At 42.5% G+C, this 10,702-nt stretch overlaps 1 protein-coding gene and 1 long non-coding RNA gene across 3 annotated transcripts in view; one reads left to right on the top strand and one right to left on the bottom strand.

The window, feature by feature from the left end:
- The first annotated feature begins 227 nt into the window (after positions 1-227).
- Positions 228-9,330, top strand: LOC121817206 (uncharacterized). Its single transcript, XR_006056998.2, has 2 exons — positions 228-694; positions 6,886-9,330. It is a non-coding gene; the product is annotated as an uncharacterized LOC121817206 (long non-coding RNA).
- Positions 8,201-10,702, bottom strand: part of STAC (SH3 and cysteine rich domain) — a 117,039-nt gene continuing 114,537 nt past the window's right edge. For both annotated transcript variants that reach the window (XM_004018214.6, XM_042235833.2), the window contains exon 11: positions 8,201-10,638. In XM_004018214.6, the coding sequence (XP_004018263.2) occupies positions 10,540-10,638 (99 nt within the window). In that variant the 3' untranslated portion in view covers positions 8,201-10,539. The remainder of the gene's footprint in view (positions 10,639-10,702) is intronic.

The raw sequence follows: 10,702 nt of genomic DNA, 5'->3' as shown, positions 1-10,702 counted from the left end.
GATATCTGGATAGCTCTAGAACTTCAAGGAACACTAGCTGTCTTGCATTTGGAGGGTGCCTGCTGTCAACTATAAACTGGCACTTACCTAGAGCATTGCCAACAACTCACAACAAAGGCATTTGGCATCTGCCTCTATGGAAATTGAGCCTCACGCCCGCTATAGCTGTTGACCTTCAGCAACCCCAGAGGGAGTTCAGGGTGGAGGGAGGCGCTCTGTGCTCCAGGGAATCTGATGGGACAGCTCTTTAGATAGTTGGATGTTTTTAGGAACAGATCTTATGATCTCAATCCCTGTATCTCCTCATATCTAGAGAAGCAGTAAATCCCTTCATGGTGACATCAGATCCTCATGACTCACAAAAACCTTTTGTAATATGAGTGCTTCATGGTATTGAACTCCCCCTTCACCAAAACCTTATATATTGACTCTCCCCCACTGCCGCTTTGGAGCAGTCTCTCAGAGCTATCTGAGAGGCTGCCTCCCAGGCTGTAGTCCTCATTTTGCCCCCAATAAAACTTACCTCGCAACTCTCAAACTGTACATCTTTTTTAGTCAACAGTTATGGCTACTGATGAAGCGACCCAGAGGGGACTTCCTTCCTTTGACTGGACTCCATGAGGAACCCGAGCTTTGGTACCAGCAGCAGCCCCTTGCACCAATCTGCCTCCTCAGGGAGTGCAGACGAATTTGGGTAAGTCTCTCCCAGTTCTTGAATCTCTGGTATTGGTTGAGACTCTGAGTTTTATTTGGCTGTGGAGCAGGTTACCTGCCCCCTCCCAGTAGGAAAGATACTGGGAGAGGGCCTGGGTGAAACATCCGGGGCATACCCACTCATGGTCTATACACTGAGTGGTGCTTGGTTGAAAGATACAGAGAAATTCCCACCCAGGCAAAGATACTGGGAGTCGGTGGGGGGTGGGGGGGGGGAGGGGAGGCTGCTGAAAGATGCCAGGGGAATTACCCACCTGGTGGAAAGGTACTGGGCAAGGGGGCTTGAATGGGGGAAAAAAATCGAGTAATAGCTAGGGCTTGGCTGAAAGATGCCAACAAGTTCACTTGTGATTTTAATTGACAAGTTCAGCTTAAAATGGGAAACAGGCTCTCTCTAAAACAGAAATGAAGGAGTGTCAGAAAGCCAGCCTCTGACTAACACTCTAGCCAGATTCATGTATGGAGCTCATACTTGCAAGTACCTAGTTAACTGGAGAAATTATACTAAAAGAGATCTCAACCTAAAATGGCCAAACTGGAGTTCTTTTGATATCCCCAAATTGATATTTTTGCATGGACAGTTAGAAAAGCCTGGCCGTGTTTACTTTGACTGGTATCTAGAAGCTTCTAAAATAGGAAATGATAGAGTAACTTCTTTGCAGGAAACCAACATGAAATTGCTTGAAACTATCAAAAAAGGCTGCTAGCGCTGACTTTGCCAGGTGGCAGGTCTAGTGGAACTGGAAAGTCACGTTTGGCATTTATGCCATTTGGCTTTTGATTTTGGGGCTTCTCTTTGCCCTTTGTTTCATTTGGAATGTGACTCCTGGCTGGTGAAGTACTGGTTCGGTTTGGTTTTGTTGGTTTGGTTTGAGTGCGCAGACATCTGGTACAAATTGCTCCAGCTAATATGGAAATTGCTTACTCTAAGGTCCTACACTCCACCTGGGAACCCTTGGGGAAAAAAAAATTTTTTTTGACTGGTCAATCTATAGCCGTGATCCAATGACAAGAAAAAGCAGCCTGAGGTTTATCAAACTAAGACCCCCTACTTCCCCAGAGTGACAATCCCTGATGGGACCAATCTGCCCTTGTTATCAGGGCCAATTTGAATATTGTCTGGTCCAAATTCTGGCTGTAAAACTATGACCACAGAAAAATACAGTTTTTTACAATGTGGTCACAGTATTCTTCAGTCTCCAGAGAAAGCTTACAGGAAAAAAAAAAAAAAAAATTATCGCTTTAAAAATTCTGGCCCTGAGGAAATAACTCCTCCTATACCTTTAGACCAGAGCTCTCTGGATCACTTATCTAGACCATTTCTAATTCCTAAAACCAAAAGAAAAAAAAGGGGAACAAAACCTTTTAAAATCTTATTCCAACCAATTTTTACAACTAGTATTCATAACTAAGTTTGGAAAACAAAGCTCTAGGATCTCTTGTGTCTATTTGGATATATGTATGTCTCATCTCAGATCATGGTCACATCACTTCATGGCAGATAGATGGGGAAACAGTGGAAACAGTGTCAGACTTTATTTTTTGGGGCTTCAAAATCACTGCAGATGGTGATTGCAGAAATTAAAAGATGCTTACTCCTTGGAAGAAAAGTTATGGCCAACCTAGATAGCATATTGCAAAACAGAGATATTACTTTGCCAACAAAGGTCCATCTAGTCAAGGCTATGGTTTTTCCAGTATTCATGTATGGATGTGAGAGTTGGACTGTGAAGAAGGCTGAGTGCTGAAGAATTGATGCTTTTGAACTGTGGTGTTGGAGAAGACTCTTGAGAGTCCCTTGGACTGCAAGGAGATCCAACCAGTCCATTCTGAAGGAGATCAGCCCTGGGTGTTCATTGGAGGGACTGATGCTGACGCTGAACTCCAATACTTTGGCCACCTCATGCGAAGAGTTGACTTATTGGAAAAGACTCTGATGCTGGGAGGGATTGGGGGCAGGAGGAGAAGAGGACGACAGAGGATGAGATGGCTGGATGGCATCACGGACTCGATGGACGTGAGTTTGAGTGAACCTTGGGAGTTGGTGATGGACAGGGAGGCCTGGCGTGCTGTGATTCATGGGGGTCACAAAGAGTTGGACACGACTGAGTGACTGAGCTGAACTGAAGTCTCAGTGTGTGTCTTTGTTTTTTTGAATAATATTGCTGAGATTAGTTTGTAAATGAGCTCTAATAAAACTGACCTAAAAAAAAAAGTTAGCATTTACAACTCAAATAATTCTAAGTACAAGAGAAATTAACCTAAATGAATTTCAGGTTCATGTGAACTGGGAAATATTCAGTATTAAATACCTGATATTTATGTTTGTTGATCTAACTAATGTAGACATGTTTAACAGTAATTAACATTAAGCAGAACATTTTCATTGTACCTAGGTTTAATATAAGTTAAATATTATATCTGTTACAAGCTTGTCAGCAAGGAAATTACCTTGAGTGAAGAAACTTCTAAAAAATGTAAGTGAGATTATAAGCCTTTAGATAAACTCTATTAAGAATAATTATGCTTTAGGAATATCTGTCTAAAATAGTCTCTCCAAATTGGGGTAACTTGAACTTCTAAGGGTTGTGCTGAACTAAGTGTTGGGAGTATATTGAATAGCTATTTCCAAATAAAATAAGATTTTGAAACATTTACTATCTTAATTTTGTCTTATAGAGAAACTAAAGAGGTTTGGGATTTAAAAAAATGAATGATGTTTGGTGCCATCCTAAAATGTTCTAAGAAAGCAAAGGTTTTAGAAATTATCACTGATATTTATGCTCACCAATCTATAAAATGCTAATATAAAAGTCAGTTCTTGGTTTCTTAAGGGTAGTAGGAAGTGTGTTTTCGGGAAAGAAGGTATGAGGAATGGAATTGCATTTCGTGAAGGGAAAAGGAAGTAAGCCTGACTTACAGGTGGATTTTTAGGATGCAAGAACACAGTCATGGGTGCAGAAAGTGATAAGGGTTGTGAAAAGTGAACCATGAGGAAAGAGTTTTGTACATGATTAGGACTAAGTTTAAAATAAAGTTAAATTTACCTTTTAAATAAAGTAAGCTGGTGCAAAACCTTGAATTTACCTTTTCTCTCTGTTAAGAGGACATCTTTTCTTCAGATATTTAACTGCCTTTGATAATAGATTTAAGTTTCTTTATCTCCTAAACAACCTGTTCTGAAATCCTTTATTGTTACTTTGGCTAAGTGAATAGCTACTGGTTCACAATGACTGAGTGTTCTAAACCTTTTTGATATTTGTTGACAAAACTTCCTAAATCATTCCATGAAGATTTCTAGCTAACTTTGGGATGCTTCAGAGATCCCCTGAAACATCCCAAAGAGAGATATTACACTAATTAGGTTCACTTTGCATACAGAATTACATGGGGATTATTGTCAAGTGAGTAATAAGTCTCAGGTTATAGTGTATGGTAAATGTTACTAATATAGATATTCTAGAAACTGTATGGAGTTCCTAAAATTCTGATATGTTTGGGTGAAATGTTATTAGGCATAATTCTAGTTGCTATCTCAAAATATTGTCATAGCACTAAGCAAGTTTCGCAAAAACGCTCCTCTTCAAGAAGATTTATAGATAGGACTTTTGGATAAACACCAGTTTCTGAATTGGGTAAGGATTCTAATGGAAAACCTGATGACTTCACAAAGGTTAACAAAAGGCTGAATGAACTGGTGAATATGCTTATAACCTTTAAGGTTTCTATATGAAAGATTACTGATTTGAATCTGTGTTTTCCAGGTGTTAAGACACACCTTCCCCTCAAACTAATTATGACAGTAATTTGGTAAAATTGTATTTTTATAAACAAATTGAAACATTTATCTTTTCTATCTGAACCCTCCAGAGATTGGAAGCTCTTAGTTTCCTGTAACTTTATCAGATAAGTTGAAGGTTATCTCACTAACAGGTAGAGAAATCTCAAGGAATTGTGGAGACTTTGAGAAGGAGGAATTTACTTTGATCTGTTAGGCAAAATCTGTGATAAGCCTTTGGCATGACTTTCCTAGCCCTGAAAGAAAGAAAGAAAAAGAAAGAAAGAAAGAAAGAAAGAAAGAAAGAAAGCGAAGTCACTCAGTTGTGTCTGACTCTTTGCGACCCCATGGACTGTAGCCTACCAGGTTCCTCTGTCCATGGGATTTTCCAGGCAAGAATACTGGAGTGGGTTGCCACTTCCTTCTCCAGGAGATCTTCCTGACCCAGGGATTGAACCCCGGTCTCCCACATTGTAGGCAGATGCTTTACCATCTGAGCCTTCAGGGAAGCTCTGAAAGGTTTTGTTTTAAAAGTTCAGTCTGAGACTCTATAAAGTCTCAGCAAAGCAAAAAAGTCTATGATCATTTATAGTTATATAAATCATCAGGCCAAGTTTATTGGGACCAGACCTATATTACAAACAAGTCTTAATTTGGTTATATGTGGTAAAAATGATGGTGATTTTTAGGGAGAAAAAGATGTTTCAATGAATGTTAAATCCCAGTTTGTTAATGGAGGTCTGTATCTACTAAGAGTCATTTCCTGGATAGTCCTTTGCTGTTAGGGTATATTAATGTAAGATTTAATTGAATTATTAAAGGACACTCTAGGGTTGTTTCTGAAGCTTATCTCAGTAATCCATCTTTGGATGAAGATCAGATGCCTCATGCATGACCTGCAACCAAGATTGGAAAAAGACATCAATTAAAGAACTGTCTCCAACCTGGATGGAAGGACCTTTCTATTAGGTACTCTAAACTAGCTCATGCCCAGTGAAATTGATGAGAAACTGACTCTTGAATTAACTCCCATTTCCAAAGGCCCCTATGCTGGACTGGTCTATGGAGAGGTCTGCTGACCTCAAACTCACCTTCCTCAAACGGAGGAAACTACATCACACTAGGAGAAGACAACATCAGAAGCAGACAGCTTGCCCAAGATGCTGATCTGACCTGTGTGATCATTTATAATGTTTTCTTGATTACTTGGACCAATGGCTATCAATCAAATGTTTTTTATCATGGACATGATTCTATGCTAGTTTAAAACTCAATCCAATTGTTGGGTTGTGGACAATTACCTGTGTCTAGAACGTCTGGGCTACCTTGGTGGATTTCTGTTCTCTAGGGCTCTGATTGGATACCCGCTAGGAAATTTATTTTAGATGAGGGTTCAGTCCTGTTCTATCTATTCATGATATTACTAGATGAAATCCTCTCACCTGGCCAATGAATAATACCTGCTCTCATGCTGGCCATAGATTTAAGTTTTCTCTTATGGTCATTCAAACTCAATTGGAGTGCTGAGCTAAGTCTCAATAAAAAAAATTAACCTCTGATCTATTGAAAGGAAAATGCCCACAACTGTGGAGTGGATCTACATGGTTAACACCAGGCTATGGTCATTTCAGTTTAAAAGCTCCTCTATGTTGGGAAGGGTTAAATCATACTAAAAATGGTCAACCTAGTAATTATGAGACAAGGCTGGGTGCTTTATGAACTATGTCTATTATTACCCTTAGAGAGATTGATTGGTATGGAACTCAGTGGGTTTGTGGTACTAATTTATGGCCTCCACATCTACAGGGATGGATATGAAGGTGTGGCCTGGGATTCCCATGAATTTAAGGTCATACATTTTAACAAATTAGAGGTAACCCCAACCAATCTACCACTGATATGATCCCAGTGGGTCAAGGATCTGTATTCTACTGGTATGACCACTTAGCAGCTTGCGTGTGTGTGTGTGTGTGTGTGTGTGTGTGCCTTCAATGGGGATAGAGGATGTAATTGGCCATATTGAAGCCTTAACAACTTTCATCAGCTTTAAATGATAGTAACTGGGCTATCAGCTTATTGAATTCTGAGATCTCTATGATGAGAAAGGCAGTGCTACACAACTACAAGGCCCTGGACACCTCACAGCATCTCAGGGAGATGTCTGCCCTGCAATTCAAAGTTAACGCTATATTTCCATTCCTGATAAATCCTTTCATGTAACACATTTGATGAACCATATGAAAGATCAGATTTCTGCTTTGAATGATCCATTCCTTAGTCTTGATGGCCTTTTAGGAAACTGGTTTGGTGTGGGAGGCTCATGGCTTAAATATTTACTTTTAATCCCACTAATGTTATTAACTATATTATTTGTATTTTGCCTCTTTCACAAGATTATTGTTTCTTTGTGTTGCCAAGTGTATGACTGAGCCGCCAACGAAAATAATGACGACTAGACTTGAAGCAGCTGATCAAACACATAGCTCGGTATTTGATCAACGATTGTATAAGTCTAGACATGGGAAGATGCAACAGAAGGGAATACTTTCCTGGGCCATAACTAGAAGACAGGTGTCCAGAGATCTTTGACTATGAAGACCTAGTCCAGTAATGGCACAGTGAGTGGCCTATCAACAGAGACCTTCTTCAGAACTGGGAACGCGCCTTCCCAGCAACGCGGGACAAAATGGTCATGAAGTGCCCCCCAAAGCATGGTCGGATTTGTGACCACAAGGGAGCCGTGTCAACTATAAACTGGCACTTACCAAGAGTACTGCCACTGACTGACAACAAAGGCGTTGCCATCTGCCTCTACGGAGACTGAGCCCCATGCTGCTTAACACCCCCTGAGGGAGTTCAGGGTGGAGGGAGGCGCTCTGTGCTCCAGGGAATCTGATGGGACAGCTCTTTAGATAGTTGGATGTTTTTAGGAACAGATTTTATGATCTCAATCCTGGCATCTCCTCATATCTAGAGAAGCACTAAATCCCTTCATGGTGACATCAGATCCTCGTGGCTAATAAAAACCTTTTGTAATATGAGTGCTTCATGGTATCGAATTCCCCCTTCACCAAAACCTTATATATTGACTCTCCCCCACTGCCGCTTTGGAGCAGTCTCTCAGAGCTATCTGAGAGGCTGCCTCCCAGGCTGCTGTCCTTATTTTGCCCCCAATAAAACTTAACTCACAACTCTCAAGTTGTACATCTTTTTTTAGTTGGCACTGCCAATACTTCATGTTTGCAAAAACTTATGGGCCACATTGTGCAGAAAGTTTTTTTCCTCCTTTCTAATGCTGGCTTCAATGACAAAGTCCCCATTCCAGTTATCTATATGTGTATAACAAATCACTCCCAAATCTAATGACTTAAAAACATCTTTATCTTGTTCATAAATCTTACATTTGGGCAGAGCTCAGCCTGATGACTGCCGCTCTGTGAAGTCTGGGTTGTTCGCTGCTGCAGTAATATGTGGTCTCACAACGGCTCTCTCCAGGATCATGGCCTCAGAATAGATAAACTAACACAGTGGCTCAGGGTTCCCAGGGGTAGAGATCCCAGAGATCAAGGCAGAAGCTTTGGGGACTTTTCTGACCTAGCCATGGTTGTCACGCAGGATCACTTCTGCTGTATTCTGTTGGCCACAGACCAGCCCTGACTCAGTGTGGGAGGGGAACTACACAAAGGCAAGGCTATCAGGAAGCAGAGCTCAACCATGAATATTTATTGGAAGAATAGATGCTGAAGCTGATGCTGCGATACTTTGGCCACCTGATACGAAGAATGACTCATGAGAAAAGACCCTGATGCTCCTTGGAAGAAAAGCTATGACCAACGTAGACAACATGTTAAAAAGCAGAGACATTACTTTGCCAACAAAGGTCTGTCTAGTCAAAGCTATGGTTTTTCCAGGAGTCATGTATGGATGTGAGAATTGGACTATAAAGAAAGCTGAGCACCGAAGAATTGATGCTTTTGAACTGTGGTGTTGGAGAAGACTCTTGAGAGTCCCTTGGACTGCAAGGAGATCCAACCAGTCCATTCTAAAGAAAATCAGTCCTGAGTAGTCATTGGAAGGACTGATGCTGAAACTGAAAACTCCAATACTTTGGCCACCTGATGTGAAGAATTCACTCATTGGAAAAGACCCTGATGCTGGGAAAGATTGAAGGTGGGAGGAGAAGGGGACGACAGAGGTTGAGATGGTTGGCTGGTACCATCAACTTGATGGACATGAGTTTGAGTAAGCTCCGGGAGTTGGTGATGGACAGGGAAGCCTGGCGTGCTGCAGTCCATGGGGTCGCAAAGAGTTCGACACGACTGAGCGACTGAACTGAACTGAGGATGTGACCAAATTGTACCCAAGAGCTTCAGCGGACGTTCCACTGGAAAGAAGAGATCAGGACACATGTTTTCAGTGCTCCTTCCAGCCACTGTGTTGTCTTTATTAGATGGGATTAAGAGGCAGAGAGCATTTGTATTTATTCCCTTCAATGGACTGGCAGTCACATTATCCATCCTGGCTCTTGAAGAATCCGTCTTGACTCTGCACACTCAGTTTTCACATTGTATCAGAGACGGAGGACATTCTGGATGCTGGCTTTATAATGAAAGTAAGGCATCCAAACTACTGTGGAAGCAGCAGCCATCCTGTTTCAGCTCCTAACTTCACACTGAGCAGTGAAAAAAGAAATAAATGGAGACAAACGGTGCTTTGGTTTGGGAAATAATGTTTACGTGCACAGGATGCATCCACTTAAGTCTTTTAAAAACCAATTGTTCTAATGACTTTATTGCTCTGTAACAAAATAAACCAAACTGACATTGATTGCAAGGTCACTGAACTGAAGTTTAACTGTATTAATAAGATGCGAGTCTGAATGCTAGGAGGAGGCTGGAGGAGGAAGGCATCACAGTATATTGTGTTCTTGTAAACAGTAGTACATACAGAGTAAGAGGGACTCCTCTAGTTGATGCTAAATAGGACCAAGTGCCTCTGCTTGCAGAGGGATGAAGCATTATGGATTACATTCCATTTTACATCTGCTGGGGCAAAATATCCTGCTCTAAAGAAGAATGGACTCCAGTCTGGCTACTTTCCTCCTAAGATGCTGTTTCTGTTTCTCCTCCGTGATTCCGGTTCCCTGTAAGGTGGGCTCAACCTCTGAAAGGGAGTCCTACGGGATGGCAGGAGGGGGACCTTCCCCCAGTACAGAATATGTCAAATGAAGATGAAGCTCATGGAGACTTTCTGCCACATTCACGTCCCCAGCTCCATCTCCTCAAGGAAAGGGCTTCATCATTGAAAGGAAAGGGCTGTATAGTCGTCAATAAATAAGAGCTTTCTGCCCTGCCTTCCCCCACTTGACCCACCATCTCCATGCTTCGTATCCACATCTGGTAGTGAGAGTGGCAGGAGGGACTGCCTGACGGCAAGTGCTGCCACATCAGCTTAGCCCGCATATATTAACACACACCACCAGGAGGCGCTCTGAGGACAGAAATTTGGCTGGATTGTAAAGTGGGGCTGGGGGTCTGTGGGGAGCACTGGCATGTTAACGGTTAGGGAGTAGGGCTTTCTGCTGCTCTGCAGAAAGACTGCAGGGCTCTCACATGTGACGATGCTGACTGGTGGGTACTGGGGACAAAGGTCTGGAACCAGAATCACACTTGGCTACGTGGATCCGAGCCTCACCCGGGGGCCACCCCTCAGACTGGAGCGCCCTCCAGCGGGTTAACTTACACCACATGGAAGGGGAGGGAGGTGAGTTCCGGGGGACAACTGGTTACCACCTGCTGGGTACCGCACTTGGCTTGCACTTGGCTCCACAAGCTGAAGCTCTCAGCCTCACCCCCACCTTGGGCAGCCTGGACGTGCTGTGCCATGGGCCCCCTGCCTTGAGGCTGTTCCCCCACAGTCTCAGACCCTTGAGTCTCGTCTCACTGTTTCCTGGGTAGCTGGTCAGTGCGGCAGCTCCTCTGGGTTAACACAGTGTGAGATGAGGCGTCACCCCAGGGCTTGCCGACTTCCAAAGGAGGGGCCGGCAATCAGATGTTTTCTAGAACATCGAGTGGGACCAGGCCTCTCTTCTTTCCACTGAGCACTCTGATGAAGCCATCTTGTTCTTCTTCAGAAGCCACACAGATCTGAATAAAAGGAAGGAGAAAAAAAAGACATGTGTAAAAAGGAAAGAAGCCAGAACGCACGGCT

Source organism: Ovis aries, chromosome 19, assembly GCF_016772045.2.
Source record: "Ovis aries strain OAR_USU_Benz2616 breed Rambouillet chromosome 19, ARS-UI_Ramb_v3.0, whole genome shotgun sequence".
Classification (NCBI taxonomy): domain Eukaryota; kingdom Metazoa; phylum Chordata; class Mammalia; order Artiodactyla; family Bovidae; genus Ovis; species Ovis aries.
The sequence above is the reverse complement of the archived record's forward strand: the minus strand, read 5'-3'. Positions and strand labels throughout refer to the sequence as shown.